This window comes from Copidosoma floridanum, unplaced genomic scaffold (assembly GCF_036245765.1).
Source record: "Copidosoma floridanum isolate Cflo_tuat_1 unplaced genomic scaffold, Cflo_Japanese_pri ptg000024l, whole genome shotgun sequence".
Lineage (NCBI taxonomy): Eukaryota > Metazoa > Arthropoda > Insecta > Hymenoptera > Encyrtidae > Copidosoma > Copidosoma floridanum.
In genome coordinates, this window is record NW_028321901.1 from 12,436,401 (window position 1) to 12,457,618 (window position 21,218).

The 21,218-nt window shown below is 32.7% G+C and overlaps 1 protein-coding gene across 2 annotated transcripts in view; it reads left to right on the plus strand.

The window, feature by feature from the left end:
- LOC106636388 (NADH dehydrogenase [ubiquinone] 1 alpha subcomplex subunit 7) overlaps positions 1-18,391 on the plus strand; it is a 110,788-nt gene extending 92,397 nt beyond the window's left edge. Inside the window, exon 4 of one of the 2 annotated variants that reach the window (XR_016293219.1) lies at positions 18,240-18,301. Coding sequence is in view for 1 of the 2 variants with exons in the window: in XM_014348777.3 (XP_014204263.2) it covers positions 18,240-18,294 (55 nt within the window). In the remaining variant the exon portion in view is untranslated. Of the gene's footprint in view, positions 1-18,239 lie in introns of both variants that reach the window. The other variant, XM_014348777.3, reaches the window with a different exon arrangement.
- Positions 18,392-21,218: the final 2,827 nt, after the last annotated feature.

Below are 21,218 nucleotides of genomic sequence, written 5' to 3' on the forward strand. Positions count from 1 at the left end.
AGGGTCTTTGTGCGGCTCGGGGTCCTTGGGTACTGGCGGCGGGACGATGCTCGTCTGCTTAGGCGGCGGCGACTCGCTGCTGTCGGCACCGGGAACCTCAGCCTGTTGCCCGGAAACGGCGGGCTCCTTTGGGCTCCCTCGCTCCGCTTCCTCGAAAGCTGCTGCCGATTGCTGCAGGGTCGGGGCAGGTCGGCCGGCCTGCCGCTCCGAGACTCTTCGCTCGCTCTCGCCTTCACCAAAAAGTTTAAAACCTAGACCCCTGGCCGTCATGCAGGGTATGGAACTGGCGCATTAATAGTGCGTGCCACTTGGCTGTGCACGACACTCGCACTGAACACGCGGATAACAAAAGAAAAAAAAGGTTTAAGTCACTTGTGCACATTAAAAAAAAGTCAAAAGTCACTGTCTCTCACTGCACTGCACTCTCAAAATCACAGCCGTGCCCCTTTAGAGAAAGAAAAACATCACGTCGGGGTCACCACTTTAGGGAGCACGTTAGGCATGATCAGGAGCAGGTGCGAGACGAAATAAACAGACTGAATTGGTTGCAACCTTTATATTAATCATATCACCGTCTTAAACTCTAGTTACTACATAAGATTTCCTTGATAAAAAAGGATTAAATTGGAAGTTGTTATAAGAATGTGAAAGTGCTTGGCACTCATGGTGGGCTCGGCGGAGAGGCCTTGCGTGCTGGCCAACTTGGCTCCACGAGCTCCCAAGCACAAGACAACGGCCGCTGCCTTCTTCTCCAACGCCACAGCTGAAGCAGTCCGTTGTCCTGAGGTTAAAGAGAGATGGGGACAGCTTGCGCTGCGTGCGCATCAGTGAGTAAGCTTGCTCTAGAAGGGTTCTCGAGGTAAGAGCTTCTGCTTGCGTCTGGAAGATGACGCTGGGTGTTTCGGCTGGGCCGCCACACATTATATGCTACCGCACACTTTGTTTTTTGATCAATAATGTTTTGTATTCAAATAAATTTTATTAGTCTTATATGTATTAACTTGATATAACCAAATAGTGTTTTCAAAAAAGTCTAGAATCAATTTTAACAGTCAATATGATTTTTTAGTTTTGAAAAGCTCCAAAAAAAATTAACTATAGCTTTAACCTCGTATCCCAATGCAAAATCTTGTGCATTATGCAATTGAACTTCAAAATAAAAATTTAATAGCAACATTTTCCGAGAAATTGTATCACTCATCCGTATGATTTTTTTAAAGAAGGTTTTTATGAACGTTAATAATAAATATGAACTGTAACTGTTTAAAAGCAGCTAAAAAATAAACAACACATATATATATATGGGTGAATCTGCTACAAGTAGCTCAAAATGCCTCAAAAAATCGTTAAAAAAAAGTTAGTTGAAAAAATTGTTTTTCATGGTAGTTCTACCTCAAATACCACCGATAAAAAATATCCAAAGCGATTCTACTACAAAATTTTCGGGTCAAAAGATATACTGTATATCTTATTAGTCAATTTCAGTCAAGTTTAAAAAAAAACGTCTGCTTCTGATGCATGTAGCTAAGCTGTTGTCATAATTCAAGTATTCTGTCCCAAATTAAATTAAAGCTAGGATTAAACCCTATATATTAAAGAAAACTTTAGTTCCATTTAGTGCCTCCGTTCAAAAGTAATAGCTGTTTAAAGAGGAGTGACAAAAATCACAAAAAATAAGATTTTGGAGATTTTTGTTTGAAATCCGTAATTTAAAAAAAATCCCTATAACTTTTGATTAGTGGCACAAAATTTACCAAATTTTTTTTTTTAATCAATAGAGCTTCGTTTTAGCAGTCATTTGAGCCTATTTTGGACCACCTAAAATAGTGTACTCCTTCGCTACTAGCGTTGAAAATGGAATCGATATTCATCGATGTATCTCGCGAAAAAAGGCCAATGAGACCAAACGCCGAGATACGCATCTTATGTTTCAGTCCAAAAATACTGGAAAAAAATTTTCGTTAAGTTCCCATGCATGAAAGCAAGAAGAAGAGACGGATAGATGAGGGGTATGAAAGGGACGGGTCCGGAAGTGACATTTTGAGCTTTGTAGTACTATTTCGACTCGTAGAGTTAACATAAACGATTTTTTGCCCACAAAACATCTTTCCCCAATAAATAGTACAACAAAATTTTTTTTTTTATCTGTATGAGTTGCAGGGTACTGGAGCCAGGGGGGACGGAAGTGACCAAAGTTTTTGTACACACGAAAATTGAAAATTGAAATGTATGTCAATTATAGAGATTAGAATTTTTAATAGCTTTGGCTTGCGCATTTATCTTGTCATAACGTGAGACTAAAAAAGTGACCACTAAAAGGTGTTACGAAGTACAGGAGTGTGGTTTTCAAAGCAATTTCCACTGTAACCGACATTTTTGTTCGAATCGTGGAACGTTTGATATTTGGTTAACAGTCTTGCTTATAGGTTAAAAATTTAGGTGCGAAATTAAGATTGAGACAGGGTACGGAAGTGACATTTTATATACATTTTCTTATTTATCTCTTCGAGGAGTCAATGTATCAGCTTGAAAGTTTTTTCCAAGAAAGTTTAACACAACTTAACGCACTTTAAACATTTAATTTTAGTTTCTGGTAGTAGCATGAGCTCTGGACACAAATTTGACCACTTACGGCAGAATCACCCGTATATATATAGCTATTTCTGAGAACAATTCCCAATAGGCTCTGCACTGTTCTGTTACTCTACACACATGTGCTATCGTCATTGGTGTATTAAATAGTATATTACGACCCAAAGCCAGAAAACTGAAGATCCCGGCCTGCGTTATTATGATGGCCGAGGCGAAGCCGAGGCCCTCATACACGCAGGCCTAGACAGATAGAATTAGCCAAAAAATCTTGAAAAGTACAGAAAATTTCTATTGGACGGGAAAAAATTTTTTTTGTATAGATTGAAGTGACAGGAATTAATAGCAATAAAATTTATAAGTGAATATTGGGCGTTAAGGTATAAAAAAAAATGGTGAAAATGGTAAAAACCAGTTTTTCGCTTCTAAAATAAAAACTAAAGCTTGGACAAAAAAAATCAAATATAACAAATGTGCGCAATAAAAAAACAAAGAGAACGAGCCCCGGTTGAGCAAAATCGGTTCAGTGGATTGCTCGCAAATCGCAAAAAAACACGTTTTTTTTGCAAATATTGAAAATTCAATAACTGGCCTTCTGGTAGTGATGGAGAGCTAAGATTTAAATATGATGTCAGTTTTATGGTCCTCTAACTACAGTTAAATTTTCAGATAAAAACATTGCAAACTTTTTTTAAACCGTCGACTTTTGCAAAAAGTGACCTTTTTTTAAATCGACTAAGAGGGTATTAAAATTTTCGAAAAACGTTATAATTTCGGTTCCTATGCATGAAGGAGGAGTTGAACTACAAATTTACAAATTTACAGATCGTTTGATAAAGAATAAAGTTGTTTAAATAATGTATAAAGTTCAGGTACTTTTTGCGTGCGCGAGTGGAGAGGGCAGCGGCTGTAGCCCAGTCAACCAAGCTCTGAAATCGAAAGTTTTTTGGAAAAATTATATTTGATGTCATACTAGATGTTTTTAAGGCCGCTGATTACGGGAAAAATAGTGAAAAAATTGAAAATCGTACTTTTTATTTTCAAAACGGTATTTAAAAATGTTTTTCAGCTCGTATCTCGCAAATGGTAAACTATACGAAAAAAAAAAATTAAAACCTTGTGGAACGAAGCATCTACCGATTTCGTATGTTGATTGTCTTTTTTCGCGTGCAAGATTTACAGGTGGTGTGCATGCTATGGAATCGGAGATATATAACGTTAACAACAGACATCATCCTCCTTGCGTCTAGTTGCTCCGCACGGAGAGGACTGGCGACTGCACGACCAGATTTCTCTCGGCTGCTACTCGAGTGACATCGCTGCTTTTATATTGTACTATATTCTGTTCTGCAGTTAGTGCTTCATCAGTTGTTTAATTTTTATTTTGCTTCTGTTGGTGCGATATCAGACATTTGATAGTGCTTCGAAGTTGTGTCAGCAATTGGTACTCGACTGTAATCGATGATACACATGCTTTCGACAGCTTTTACACTGTAGTGCAACTAGATGAAAGTTTCGTGAGAGGAGTTGAGAATGAGCAAGAGAACGAAGAAGACATGAATGAAGAAGAAGTGGAAGAAGAAATAGAAGAGGAAGAAGTGTCACAGGACGTAGATGACAGTATCTCAACTGAATATGTTGTAACATCTAAGAGACACAAGTCGTGTCATGATATGCCATAATACAAAATTTATAATAATTCATCACGATAATGTTGTTGTATTCGTTGCTTTTATTTATTGATTCCACACTGCATATATCCTACAGATCCTACAATTTTCACGTGTATTATTGCTGATATTGTCAATAAAAAGTTATGTACTACCTCATATTTTAAAACAAAGAAAAATGATTTTTTTATGTTTCGTTCCGAGGATGTTAACTAAATTAAATTTTTTTCTCAAAATCTTGCACGCGGGAAGGGACAACCAACATACGAAATCGGTAGATGCTTCGTCCCACAAGGTTTTAATTTTTTTTTCCGTATAGTTTACCATTTGCGAGATACGAGCTGAAAAACTTGATACATTAATAATAACTAATAAATAGCATGTCTAGTTGATAGTTAACGCTCTGACGCTCCAGTATATACGTATACGTTACTTTTTTGCTGTCTGCATCAGCGCCATCCACCGGGGATCTCTTGTAGCACATGTTACTCATGTGTAGTCGATGCCCGCCCCGACTTTTGCAGGCCGAGGCGAAGCCGAGGCTGTGCTGGTCGGGGGGGCGGGCATCGACGACTTTTTTTACTAACATTTTGTAAGAAATCAGAAATTAAATACGATTCATTGAATAAGTGCAGTAGGAAAGCTTTATGAGTATGAAGTAATTATTATTTTTATCCGAATGATCTTTATTAGATAATTAAATTTTTTCTATAAAAAACCAAATTATACATAGTATTTTATAGTAGATATTTATAGATATTTTATAACTAATAGTAAGTTGAAATTTTATTTTTTTTTGTAAAAATAACGTTTTCAAGTACAAAATTTTGCAGTGAAAATTCTTATTTGTAGCAATATTTTTACAGGCAAACAAAATTTTTGAAGCTATTTCTTTTCATTTACATTAAAAGTACAATCACGAAAATTACAATCTTGGTTCGATACATATGAACTTTTTTGGGAGTCAAATTTTTAAATGTCGTTTTCTTGATCTTCTACACGCCTTTTCTTGAGATTTGATGGATCATCTGCTTTATTAAAGCACACTTTGATTGGTGGTTTTGATAGGAAACGTTTATTTGTTGAAGATGTCTCTTTGTTTGGTAAAATATCGTTTAGATTTGAAGTCTTAAAAGCTGGTAATGGATGAAGTGGTTTCAACACATTCACATTTTCATTTGAAGCTGAAGACAAATTATCTGTGTTGAAATCCTCAGAAAAGTCATTCCAATTCAATTCGAAATTAGACTTCTTTCCTTTAGAAGTTGACTTCTCGTGATTTTGAATCTCTTTACTCGAAGATGATCTCATTTTGGAATGAGACTCGAGTGTAGCTTCATGAGTAAGACCTTTGAAAAACAAATCCTTACTATGCATAGATGCCTCTATGTACCCTTGGGCAATAGCATCTGACCTCCACCTACCGAGCTGTTTAATCAACTGCATGTTTGCACCAGAGTTTGATAAAAGTGTGGCTGCTGTTCGCCTAAAAGAGTGCCCTGTGTACCTACTTGAATTTTTCAAATTCAAGTAAGATGCTATAACTCCTGGTGTTTCACCAATTTTGTGTCTTCCAATGACTTGGTGCAAGCATTTTCCTTTTTGAAACTGAATAAAAAAACGATCCGTGAAGCATTCATTAGGTCTCAGCCTTATGTAATCCTTGACTGTGTTATAGAACATTTCACCAATGACAAACTGACCATTGTAATCGTTTTTGTTTTCATGTATTGATATTAAATACTTATTATTCAGGTCTTCAACGTCCTGAAATTTCAGATTGGTCAGCTCGTCACATCTCATAGCCCCACAGACTCCAAATATTAAAATGATCTACAATTATTTATGAAAAAAAATTTGAATAGAAAAAATTAGTATGAATATTTGTTAAAGAGGGCATATAAATTCTAACCTTTGCTGCTAAAAATGTGTAATTTGGAGCTTCTGTCATGAATTTTATGATTTGTTCCCACGTAAAAGGGAACGCTTTTTTAGGTTTGTAACCTTTGGCATTATTTTTTATCAAACTTTTCAAAGTATAAAATTTGCTAATATCAATTTTGTCTTTGGTATTTAATGTATTTCGAAGCATACTCCAAATGCTCCACAGCTTTGATGGCTTCAGCTTACTTTTTAAATCATTAAAATAAATGATTAAATTATTTTCCTCGCTGTTCGACAGATCATTTTAATACACTGCTTGCCAGGCCTTGTAAGTATTGTACACTAATACATATCGATCAGCAGACTTTTTTGGCAATGTTTCTGCCTGTATCACACGTTGAGCTTCAACATCGAAATTGCTGAAAATTTCATCTTCATCCATCGATTCATCAGACGATGACATTGTAGTTTTTCTTTGTTGATAGATTTAGTCTAAAAATATAGGGTACAGAAATTATACGCTGGTCTGCGAATAAGTAAAAAATTGTATGTATAGGTTAAAATATTTATCAGAAGAGCTCGCATTAAGTAAAAAGACAAAGCATGGTTTGAACATAAAGACCTTGTAACGTACTAGTTATCATAGCCGTGTCGTACGCGCCATTAAGCAGTATTATGACAGAGTTCAAAGACTACCGGGAACGTAAACTTCGAGATAGCTTGGAACTGCGTGAGGAGAGATAGCACTTGAACAAACAAATAGCTCTGGATGGCACTGCACAAAGACCAGATGATGAAACCAATGTCCAGGACACAACGAGACGCAGCGATTCAGCTTTACCCGTAGTTTCAGGTCACTGTTGATGATGACAGCATCGAGGCAAGAGCAGTCTATACACTATATATATTGCGTGCACGAGTCGGGCTCGTCGGCTCGGTTCTTGCTGTTCTTGCTTCCACTGCGCGTGCGCTGCTGATAGCAGTAGCAAAAGGCACGCAGCCAATCAGAGGCGCCCTCTTTTCTGGCTGGCCACAAAAGCTACTCTTCCTTGAGTGAAATCGAGCAGGGATGCACGTACTTTCGGCCGGGGTATGAAAAAAAACCATCTTTAATTTCACATGATCAATCACTTACACAGCAATAGGAATCATATTTTACGGGGCTTCCGAACCAATGGACCACGGTTTGAAATACGCACATAAGCAATTGGTTTCTTAGAGGTGCGAGCTAAGTCTGTATTCTCAAGCTTCCGAGGCATAAGAACCAACCTAAACAACTGACAATATTTTTAATGCCATATTTGAATGATAAATTGTTTTTTTTTCTTAATTTTCATAGAAAAATTATAATTGATTTTATCTCGTTGAGCTACCCTGAATTGTATACAAAAAAATTATTTTAGGTAAAGCAGAAGCCGATATATTCATTATCTTTTAAATCCGATTGATTTTGTGGTCGCTCGTTCGGTTGATGTGGAGCCACACTCTCCAAACCACCGCATTAGCCCACCGCTCTCCCACTCTGGCGCCTTCGCCAGTTCCAGTGCATTGGGCAAGAATACTTCAAATTAACTATATTTTGACAACAGTTAAATGCCAACGAAGAATGACAAATAATTTTTTATCTTAACTTACTGATCTGAGCTGCAACATGTGTAAATTACCGATCAATCGGTCACTAAACAAGTGAACACGAATTTAAAAAAAATATATATCTGGACTCCTAAACATCCTACTTTCAAAAATTTGGCTAAAATAGCAGATTTTTAGTTTTAAATAAGCGGAAGCTTTATGTTGAAAAGTAAAAAAGTCATATATTTTCATATGTACGTAAAAAACTATGATTGTTAAATGAATCATTATAAAATCGGTCGTAATTATTTTTTTTGGAAAATTCTAACAAAATTTTGTAGTTAAATAATTTTTTTTTAATTTTTGATAGCTAAAACTCAAAAAAATATTCAGTGATCGTCTTAAAAAAAGTACACTAGTTTATATTTGTAATAGCAACATTTTCTGAAAATTTCAGGCTTGCACATGGTTTTATTTTAGAGATATGAATGTTGAAAAAAAAAACGGGCTTTTACAACATTGAACGCTATTTGCTAGTAATCAATGACATAAATTATCGCTACACATCTCATTTTATACATTATTCCATTTTCTATAAATTTGTTCTTGATGGTATGTACCCATTTATGCATTGAGAAGGGATTTAAAAAAAAACTGGAAAAAATAAACTTTTTCAGTTAATTGTCAATAAAAAAATTAAGCCTATGGTAAATTTTTTTAGAAAATTTGTGAGATTGTTATAAGCACGAAAATAAGCTAATTTTTCATACTACATTGAAGAAAGCCAACGTTTTCGTTTGTTGACGGTGTTAGCTTTATAATTTCAAATAGTTCGATGTTGAAAACAGCGGATATTTTTGTGAAGCAAATATTAGTGTCATAGAATCTTGGAAAATTTATCAGTTGCTTTAAAGGTAAGTTTAATAGTTAAAGTACTTTAATTCTAATCATGTAATAAAATAGAAAAATGTGTGAAAAAAAATATTTTGCAGAAACTGGGATCGACAAATATGTTTTTGATATATTGTTACTTAAATGTTAGTTTGCTTGTTTCAGAAATCTAAACGTAGATTAAAAAAAATTTACCGTTCAGCACAATTCGTTTGGAGATGCGTCTAACCTTAAATTTATAAGTATATTTTTATTTATAAAATTTATTTTCACTCACTATACATGTAAAATCCGTAACTTGATTTTTGCGTTATATCGAATAAAGATATCCTGCAAGATATCTCAAAAAATGTTGTACACAAAATATTATAGTATATGGTGCAACATTTCTTGCACAATTATCTACATAATATCCTACACGATATTCAGCAAGATTTTCGGCAACTAAAAAATAAAAGTGTATCACGTGTAGCCCTTTAATTCAAACTCTTTTTCTGTACAAAAAATGTTTGAAATACCAATGAAATAGAAAAAAAGCACCTGTATCTCTAGTAGTATGTCCTAATGAGATACATTTTTATCCAAAACAAAGATTTATTTCCTTATTTTTTAAAAACATTTACTGCCTTTGATATAGTTTCAATGAAATTCTTTATTTTTCATAGTTAGTGGTTATTGGTTCATGAACATTTTATTAACTTAATTCAAAATTATTTCGTGTCTGTTAAATTGTTTATCAACAATGTGTCTAATAATTAATTTTACAAATACTTTCTATCCACAGTTTTTACTAAAACTTAACATGTATTTTTTATTCTTTATTAAATCATACTTATTTTAATTTATAGAAAAAAGAATGCATTGTTAAAAGTGTAATTAAGTTGTTATACTTGCTAGAATAATTTTGCAGATTACCTTTTTGTTTTTAATACTTTATTTTGAGTATCGAATACCAACTGAAAAAAAATGACACTATGCACACTTTGCCCGAAACTAATCTATAACCGCCCGCTACGTGGGCATTCACATAACAGTTCCAGTTTACACAGAGAGAAAAATCATGGAGCAATCGCATAGCGGCGATGGAAATGCTCCCATTTTTTACCCTTTGCGATTGGTTCACGACGTCTATGCTTTCAATGCATGTGAGTCTATAGCTCTTAAGCATAAGCGTTAGCCATGGAGCAAACGCAAGAAGGCCGCTGGCTTTTTTCCATCGTACCTATGCGTTTTCAGAAGAGAGGGGATACTAATTTTTTTTTTTTGATTGTTAAAGAAAAATTCAAGCTAAAGTTTACAAATGCTTTAGATCTATTATAACTCGGTTCTTCGTTGTAATCGAAGACCAAACTTCGTCCCATGATGCTTCTGTCCAGCTATTGGATGTTTTACCTTAAACTACTTTACAAAGATTTTGGTATTTTTTTAACTTTCGAGGGCAAACTGAAAAAATGAAGTATTTAACTGATTTTTAAAAATTGGGGGGTTGGTACACAAAGCGCACCGAAGGTGGAGCCCCACTAGTATGTGTAAAAGATTTGTTAAGTATATTGAGTTTTCTTTTGTTGAGTGAAAAAATAAAGTGTTACTTTTTATCTTCCATGCTTGCCAATTAAGTCTTCCCATTTTTCAATAGCCTTTCCCAAATTCGAGCCTGCTCAAAAAGTAATACATCCTTCTTGGTAATAAACTGAACTATCATTTATTTTTAATTGTAACTTTAGCTTAAGTGAACTAAATTTAGATAAACCTATACCCTAAGATAACCATTACGTGCTTGCCCGAGCATGCGCACAGTGGTTTGAGCGTAAGTTTCATCTTACCTAAAGTTATGAATTGTAAATTCAAAAACTCGGTCAGGATTAATACTTCTGTTAAAGTACTGAAACAGAAGCTCTACAAAAATAGGGAAGCAGAGTTATTACAAAAAAGAGTTTATAGCTATAAACTTGACAATGGTGCTGAATAAACCAAAATAGGAGAATTTCTTAAACCAATGTGATTGTCATTCATATTTTTAGGGGAAATGTAACTTGCTGTAGTGATTTTTTTACCCCAAGATGATAGAGCACTCTCAAATGAGCGCATAAGTTGTAAAAATTGTATTAACCTTATTGCTTCTGTACACTGTGTCTTAGTGTGTAGGCTTATAGTACCCTGCAATAAAATTTGAGTAATGTAAAGAGAAGGAGACTGTTTAGAGAGTGTAATGACATTACCACACGAAGTGTCAAGACAAGAAAATTTGTTATTTCTGAAGAGATGATGAACAACTGAATGAATATTGGACGCTATCCTGTATAGATACCCTTAATTCACCATCATACCATGCAATGCATGAGAGGTCGTTGGAGCTTTTATGGTATTGATTACTTGACAATTTAATTGCTTAACATTTGTAACTTATTCACATACAATATAATAGTTTCTTTTAAGTGACTGTAACAGTAGTACGTATGCGACAAAAAATTTGGAAAGAAAATAAAAAATTCATTTCATTAATCTTTTTAATTAAAAAAATTTTGTATATAATTCTTATTAACACTTCTATATAATACAAATTACAGGACACTCATTTTAAGTTACAACAGTGAGAGGTTGAAATACGTTAATGTTCTTGAAAAATGTATTTATTATAGTGTAAAAAAAAATCAAAATCGTTTACCTCATTTATCAGACATGTTTTTTCTTATTTAACTTATCATAAATTCAATACAAGGAGCAAAATCATTTTTAAATGGAAGACGAATAGTAATATTACTTGAAAAACTTTCAACTTAAACCAGAAAATAAATCTTGTCTTCTGCTTAATGCCAAAAATATATGCTTCACAACATCAGAATACTAAAAAAATGATATTCTATAAATAAATTTTTAATATGATGTTTATTTAATCCAACAGAGATAACAACAATTATTTCTTAATTATATTCAAACAAAATGACAATACTTAAACCATGAACGGTCCTGGATGATTAGGCAAAACATTATTATACCAAACATGAATTTATAATTTTATTTTTTAAGGAACTAAATGGTTCCATGGCCTTGAATAGGAAGTGCATACGTTTAACTTCCAAAAAGTATGACCTACCATAAAACTTTTGGTTTATCTTCTATTTTTAATAATGGGAAACCGTTTCATAAAAATCGGATTCGGAAAACTAATAATAAAAGTAAACTTAATTATATAAGACCGGTCGTAGCTCAGTTGGCTAAGGCGCAAGTCTTGATCAATAGAGATACGGCTACTCAAGCGAGGCGCAGGTTTGAATCCTGGTCAGTGCAATTCTTGGGAAAGTTTTTTCAAGAGTGGTTTCTGTCCGATATTCATTCCCAAGCCTTGTGGCTGATCCTGCACCACAGGGCGATGTGGGGGTCACACTTCACGGACGCCCTTGGTAGGTGCGGGATCAGTAGGAAAAGTTAGGGGTCACAGGGGTGGAAAGAAGGGAGGACGTTACCACAAGGCGATCCAGAGATAGGCTCTGTAGGATCAACATCCTCCACACTACGGTGGTAGAAGGTGCCCATAAAAATCAACTGGAGTGGTGTGCGGGTGAAAAAAAAATCAATTGTATAAGATAAATTCTTCATAATTCAACAAAAAGCTTTAGAAATAAGAGATAAGATTTTACGTAATCTGTGTAATGCGAAAATTTTCTTTTAAAACAAACTGCTCGTTTAAGGGGGGGGGGATATTTATCGAATTCTCTCTGTTTAGAAAAAATGTTATAGGATTATGATCATGAAAGAAACTATTAATTCTCGATTCCGCTGGTTTTAATTTTTCATTTCATGTTGAAATGTGCTTTATAAACAACCAGCTCCTGAAATCATTATCACAAATTGAAGGAGCAAAAATGGACACATTCAATGTCTCAGGAATTTAGAAAACAAAGGATATTTGGCAAAAATGTTGATACACCATTCTTTATCTAACAACGTTATACTTACGACTTATATTAAATACACTCATTGCTGATATCATCTCAAGTTCTTCTCATCTTGTAAGACGTTGGTAATTTAATGAGAGAAAAAAAAAGTTATCAAAATACAATTATTAAAAAAAAGTAAAATTGAAAAAAAAAACTTTTTTCAAATTGATTTTGTCAACGAAAAACAATATATACGGGTAGTTCTACCGTAAGTGGCTCAAAATACCTTGAAGAATCGTGAAAAAAAATTTGGTTAAAAAATTATTTTTCATGGTATTTGTACCCGAAATACCATCCACAACAAATATCTAAAGCGATTTTACTACTAATTTTTTGGGCCAAAAGATACACGGTATTTCGTATAAGTCAATTTTAGTTACTTTTCTAAAAAAAATACGTCTGCTTGTGATGCGTGTAGATCAGCTGTTTATATAGGTAAAGTGTTATATCTTAGATTAAATCAAAGCTGAGATGAAACCCTATCAGTTAAATAAAATTTTGTTCCATTTAGTGCGTTTGTTCAAAAGTTATAGCTGTTTATAAAGGATGAAAACCGCTAAAAATAAGATTTCGTAGATTTTTTCCGAAAATTCGTAATTAAAAAAAAATCCCTATAACTTTTGAGTAGTGGCACAAAATTTACCAAATTTTTTTTTAATCAACAGAGCTTCGTTTTAGCAGTCATTTGAGCCTATTTTGGATCACCGAAAATAGTGTACCCCTTCGCTACTAGTGTTGGAAGTGGAATACTGGAAAAAAAGTTTCGTAGAGTTCCAATGCACGAAAGCTAGAAAAAGAGACACTTTTACCATTGATGGGTATGGAAGTAATAGGTACGAAACTAACGTTTCAAGCTTTAGAATACTATTGCAGCTCGTAGACTTAACATAAACGGTTTTCCGCTTACAAAACGTTTGTCGTTAGTAAATAGTAAAAAAAAAATTTTTCTTACCTGTATAAGTAATGGAGTGTCGCATCTAGAGGGGGACGGAAGTGACCAAAATTTGTGTACACACGAAAATTAAAAATTAAAATATGTCTCAATTAAAGAGATTGGAATTACTGAAAGCTTTGGCTTGTGCATTTGTCTTGTCATGATGTGAGACTAAAAAAGTGACCATTAATGGGTGTTACGAAATGCAGCAAGGTGGTTTTCAAAAAGATTTCCACGGTAACTGGCATTGTTGCTCAAATCGTGGAAAATTTAATGCCAAATGTGGTAAGGTTCTAGTCACAGTGATAGCACCATTTCTCGGAAACTACTGTTTATTTAAACATAATACTTTGCTACGTTTCTAAAATTTTTATTGATTCCAAGTCATTATAAAACTGACCTTGCTAAAAATGTTATTGTAACAATGCCAAAGTGACACTTATGACATTTTTGAATAATGCACGCTTACAATCTTTAAGGTAAAATGATTTACTGATGTCAAACAATGTGCAACTAAGTAATCCCGTCTGTGTTATGTTTTTTTATTTCTTGAAACACTTAGTTACCGTGCTAAATCATTAGTTACACTGTTTTATTCAATGTAAAAATATTATTACATTCAAATGCAGATGAAAACTTTGGCTAGTTTTGCAATCAACTACATGGATGTCATTCACAGTATGAATTGAACACTTGAAGCCACATTCATCTCACTAAAGCTGTTCCACTAAAATTTTTTATGTAGACATACATTAGCCACAGTAACCATCTAACGAAAGTTAGACTCAACTTTTAGGACAGCCCGGAAAAAATTAAAGTTTCCTACTTTATCGATGAGGTTAATGTAATTTTTCAGTCTTATAATATTAATTATTAAATAACTAGCTGTTTTATGAGAAAAAGAGGAGTTGACGCACATTCTTGACGACTCTAAGAATAATTCAAACATAGACTCCGCGAGATTTATTTAAAATTGGAAAAGAAATACGTAAAATCAGATGTCAAAAAAACGACGCATGATCCGATTTTTCATTTTTTGTTTCCAAATCACTATTAATCATAGTAAAATTAGGCTTTTTACACCTTATCAGAGCATTAAAAACTTGTGATATCTTTTATTTTTTAAATAAATTTGCATCAAATTAAAGTTATTATAGAAATAACATAACTTCCTGTTGATTTCTCCCATTAGTTAACATTAGATGTATCAGCTTCCTACCCTACCGATCTTTAAATAATTACTTTTAATTACTGTAATTAATTTTTTCTCATTTTTACGTAAACAAAAGCGGTGACGCACATACTTTTTCATCATAGAATATTTCAAAATTAATCTTAGTACAATCAATTGTAGTTTGAGGAAGAAAAGAAAAAAATATGATCATGCATAGTTGTTTTGACATCTGATTTTACGTCTTCTCATCCAATTTTCAATTAATTTTGCCGAGTCTAGGCTTGAATTATTCTTAGAAATGTCAAGAATGTTCGCCAACTCGTCTTTTCCTTGGAAAATAGCTACGTATTTTATAAATAACCTTCGAATGTTAAATAATTATATTAACCCCATCGATAAGGTAGGAAACTTCAACTTTTTACGAGCTGCCCTTAAGTTTGAGTAATATGCCTGTTGGCTTATGCAAAGTGCTTTCTCTGAACAGCCCCAACGTTTATCTAATACCATTTTTAATACTTGATTCTTAATTTGACGATTCTTCATCATTTTCCAACTATAATAAAAATAATATTTACCAAACAGATTTAATAAAGTTGAAGGAGTTTACTAGCCATAGTTATTGGTACATTTATTACGTATGCAGGATTTTTATTTACTTCTCAAAATTGTAGTGGTCTTCTTTTCGGATAACCAATTACATTAAAGGGATTAAAATTTGGTTATTATAACTTTTGTCTTTTTTATGTATAACTTTACTATCCGAATTCAAATAAATAAAAGAGCTCATTAAATCTTAGTTATCAAATGTTATTGTACCTTCCTTCTAAATAATTTTTCTTGTGATTTTTTTTTTATTTGGGCTTTTATAAGTCATTGTTTGGGATTGAACGAATAAGCCACACTTAAGTCGATTGGCTTCGACATAATAAACGCTGTTGTACTGAGTACATAGTGACAGCATCGTGGAACCACTAAAATGATTCACAATGACCAATTCTTACTTCTACTCACCGAATACAATAGCCAGATGTTAGCCGTAGAAATGTTATTTGATTAAAACCGATTAATATTTTGGATGTTATTTTTGTGCGTCATTAAAAATATCCCTGCTTATATATGTACTGGCATAAGTAATTACAGAGTTCAAGACTGGTAGAATAATGATATAATATAAGACTGGTAGGTATAATATTTTCGAGATGCATTTTTTTAACGCTGCTATGAAATATTCGATAGTTTTTTGCAGTTATAATATAGCATTATTAGCTTTGAAATCTAAAAACACAAACCCTTACCTAAAAACTTTAATTTTGTGATTAGAGGTGTAGATAGCCATATAAATGTTTATATTGCAATGCTGAATCTTAACATTTTTTCATACAAATTATGTAAAAGTCATCAAGATGGAAAAAAACCTGCAGCAGCAACAGCCGCGTACGATTTACGGGCGCCACTTAGATGCGCTAAACTTTTGAGAACCCATTTTGCTTAATTCATCATCTGACAAAATTCAAATTCACAATACGGTAAAGTGTTACTCGTGGTTACCTGATGAACATAAACGTTACAAACGTACAAGTTTACAGAGCACAGCTAACACACAGAGTAATAAATACAAGTCTCAATGGCCAATAACAAGGGAAGCACGAGAGCAGCCCGCAAGGCGCGCAAAAATCACATATCTACAGCACAACATCAACGACCACAGAGTAGCAGAAAAAGACAGTTATATGTTGCTTGTTCCTGCACTGAAAATAATTTGGTACTATGATAACACCAAAGCTTAAACTCTAAGAGTTCAAAAATACCCAGGGTTATTACAGTACAATTATCTGACTCATCAGACACGAAAATTAGTACTCTAAGAGTAGAAAACAGTTGGAATTCTTACAAACCAAATTACACACTCCAATGTTCGAACGCATAGGGTTTGGCACTGCGGTAGGCTGTGAGAGCCCGAGGAGTGGGGCACCGCCGCTTGATTGTTTTTACTGTCAGGCACCGATTGCTGGAGCTCAGCCCACCATAACTTGCAACGTATTTTACATGTATGTACGTATACCCACACGTGCGCGCACGCACGCACACACATACAACAAATCGCCAGTAGTATGCTGTTACTAAAATAATTCGATAACAGTTGCAAAAAATATGCACTTAACAAATTGTAAAAACACTTTTTATTTAATATTATGTAAAAAGAAATACAACAATATGGTTGCGTACCTAATGCTAACAATATAAAAAAAAATTGTTTACTGTTAAAAGCTTAGAACATAAACTTGAATATTACATCTTGTTGCAACGCTAACATTTTCGTGGATTTCGATCATCAGACATGAATCGAATTTGGGTAAAATTGTTAAAGTGTACGTTGCTATTGATTTTTTACTAACTAAAATCTCCAATGCAATAAAGTGGTACTAAAATCTTGTAGTATTTATTGTTTATACAAGTAAATACGCATCTTTGTTTATTTTCATGCAGAAAGGTACTCCTTGATGATCAACGTTACAAAATACGACGGTTCTTGGCGTATTGTATTTGTGGTGTATTCGTAAAAGATGCTGCAAGTTGTGGTGAGCTGAGCTCTAGCTATCGGTGTCTATCAGTAAAAATGATTAAACTGTGGCGCCCCACTCCTCAAGCTCCCACAACCCGACGCAGTGCTGAACCGTTTAAATACAAATATAAATGCTATGATAAGCAATACTTGGTTTGTAACAGTTCAAGCTGTCTCGTAAGCTTAGAGTTTAACTTTTCAAATGCTAACAGTTTAATACACTTGAACTGTCTGAGTCCAGTTCTCATTGAGGCTGTGAAATTTCAAAGTTTTTTTTCGTGGGCGTTCATAAAGCGGAGGTGTGAGATCTCAGGAGCAGTCCTGCTGTATTGTCAAAGGCTAACGATGTTCTTCATTGTTGAGGTCACGAATCAAGATATCTTGTTGTCTATTAGAAAAAGAAAGAAAATATTGTTGATCAGTTGTGCATTTCATTCTGAGAAAATGTCTGGACTTATCAGTAAGGCTGATGATGTGCTCTTTACCTTAGACACTTGAACTGTGGCATTGATCGGAAATTAATGGCACTATTATAGTAATCGAAGTAATTTCCGTGCGCTCGTTAAAAACCATCTTTAAAGTTCTATACATATAATTAGGTCTTTGTGAGGTTAGATATTTCTCCTTTAAAAATCTATGGATCCTAAGCTTTTACTTATCGTGTAATATGGGTAGCTTAGAAAAAAATTATCTTATACTTTTATTTTTCGTAATTGAAACTTGTTTTTAGTACTTAGTCTTATTTTTACTATTATTTCATTTCTTATCAATAACGAAAAGTAAAATTGATGCTTATGTTGAAGTACTTTTTGGCCCGAATGCACTAAAATTATATATAGACTGAAGCAGTCATTACAATAATTTATGTTGAGCACACACACTTTTTGAACTAAAAATCAATAAAAAAAGGAATTCATACATTAATTTATAAAAAGTTAATACGTTATTAATACGTAACGGGTTCATAATAAATATCGCTATATGTATGATTTTTCTTTAAATACATGCTATAATTTTTTTTCAGGAGGCAGTCTCAACCTGAATACCTCACACCAGGAAAAGTGTACCAACCACGTTGAAAATTACAATGCATTGTAATCAGTGGAAGACATCCTCTTAATTTCATGTGTGTCAATAATCAACTGACATAGATATTAACGTACTTTAGTTTGCTTGAACATAAAATTGATTAAATGATTCTTACAAATAAAAATTGTTATCCTTATTTCACATATCAATTGGTTTACTACTATTTTTTTTTCACTATATTGCACTCTATATTTCATATACACACATTCCTTATCAAATACAAACCGCTAGTACAACAGAATACAATAATGAGTTCTCGCAACAGATACCACAGCAATAAGAACAGCATATAATCGGAGCGGCGCACTATATTCTAAAACGATGAAAATGGAGGTAACTATGTTCGAAATCTAATATCTCCAGTTAGAAAACACGTAGGACAATAATTTTTTTTTTTTAATTTGTAAGTAATCGCATAGCGAACAAAGGAAAACTGTAGCTGGAAGGTAAGATGTTAATCTAACCTCACAAATAAAGAAGTTCTTGAAATTTTTTAATAAACCGATGGTACTAGTCTTATTAAATGGACGATTTGTTTATGTTAGCATTTTTAAAAAGAGTAACAGTTAATATGGAGTCGAAAAATACATAAACAAATTATTGTAAGAAGTCAAAGTGATTTATCATAACCTCAAACATTAAAGTATAAATAAATTTCTAACCAACTGTGCTCTTAATGCTGTAAATTACTCAAAATCAATTGTCTGATTAAGTTGAAGAACAACAATAATGCACGTCTAACGACATAACCATCATAGGTTATATTACCGGATTTAATATGGCGCACAGTGGAAGATTTCGGGTAATAAGATTTAAAAGCTAAATATTTTGAAAAGAAAGAGATGAGTTTGGAAAATTCTGCATAAAGCTTGGAGCTGAGATATGGAGAATATAGAATAACTGTCGTAAATTATGAAATGTGAAATTCTAACCTTTAAATTATGACTTAAGGAAGAAATTTTGAAAAAAAATTTCCAAAAATATCGTAAAAATGGCTAAATGTCCTTTCTATAAATAGTTCCTTGCATATATAGTAGTATTTCAATAAAAGATTCAGTTACATGCATCCTAACATAACCTAAAAGCTAAAATATTTCTATTTTCCATGTTAAAACCTAATATTTTAAAAGAGAAAAACCATATAGTTATGTTGCGTTAGTCACTAAATACAGTTATTAAGAAAAATGAGCCATTTTTATACATTTTTAGGCCCCGGTATTTTGTAAGTTTGATAATTTTTTTAAAGACTTTTATGATTATAACTTTCCTTCTCAAAATATCAGGTTGATTCATATTTAAAATTCGAAATTAAAACTTGAAATTTCTTATAAAGTAGTATTTTATTGAATCTTTCATTATACAGGTATCGAATAATAGAATGGTAATTCAGAAAGTTTTTGAGTTGGGGAAACATTTTTTTTAACAAGATTATTTTCCAATTTTGATGTTACGATTTCTTATTTAAAAATTTTTCGCAGTTTTTCCCTATTCTTTATCATCTTAGCTTGGAGCACTGCAAAAGGATTTTCTAGATTCATCCTTTTCTTCTACAGATAAAAGATTTTTGACCTAGAAGATTTGCAATTTATATCTTTAAGATTATCTTTGGTGGTATTTAATTAAATTTTAAATTATAATAATCACACATATTCAAGGAACAAATGATAAAAAGGTTCTCTGATAGAAATCTAGCCATTTTTGTGATATTTTTTAAAAACAATTTCTTTTTTTGAGATTTTTTCGAAACCTAAAGATTAGGATTTAAAATTAATGAATTCTTTATTATCATTCTCTATTTTTCATCATTTTAGCTGTCAGCAGAAAAAAGAGCTTTTCAAGATAATTTTTTTCTTTTCGTGATATTAGATTTTTAACATTAGAAACTCGAAACTTTTAACTTGAAGTTTATGATAATTGGTATTAAACTGAATTATTTTTGGTATAATATAAACACAAGTTAAATAAAAAAATATTTCAAAGGTTCTCTGGTTATTTTGATCTTATTACGAAAGAAAAAATTTTTTTTTTTTTTTTTTCAAGCTTTCCGTCAATTTTAAGGTTAGGATTCGACATTTCATCACTCTTTATAGTTCTTCTACTATCTTTTTAATCTTAGCTCTAAACTTATAAAGAAATTTTATAAATTAACTTTGTCTTTCTTAAGATATTTAACGTTTGACACTTAATACTTTAAACCTCTCACTGTGTTGCGATCGAATTGCCTAAAATATTGCTCTGTTTTAAATTAAATAAGTAAATAAATTTTTGAAAGTGCTGATATGAAAAAAAATAATGTTGAATTTTACAAATCAAGAAAGTTGATATAAAATCGTAACATCCGAATTGGAAAAAAATCTTGTTAAAAAAAAATTTTTCCCGAAATCAAAACTGACTGAATTACCATTCTATTATTCGATACCTGTATAAATATTCTACTTATAATGAAAGATTCAATAAAATACTATTTGTTCCTTGAATATGTGTGATTATTATAATTTAAAATTTAATTAAATACCACCAAAGATAATCTTAAAGACATAAATTGCAAATCTTCTATGTCAAACATCTTTTATCTGTAGAAGAAAAGGATGAATCTAGAAAATCCTTTTGCAGTGCTCCAAGCTAAGATGATAAAGAATAGGGAAAAACTGCGAAAAATTTTTAAATAAGAAATCGTAACATCAAAATTGGAAAATAATCTTGTTAAAAAAAATGTTTCCCCAACTCAAAAACTTACTGAATTACCATTCTGTTATTCGATACCTGTATAATGAAAGATAAAGATAAAATACTACTTTACAAGAAATTTCAAGTTTTAATTTCGAATTTTAAACATGAATCAACCTGATATTTTGAGAAGGAAAGTTATAATCATAAAAGTCTTTAAAAAAATTATCAAACTTACAAAATACCG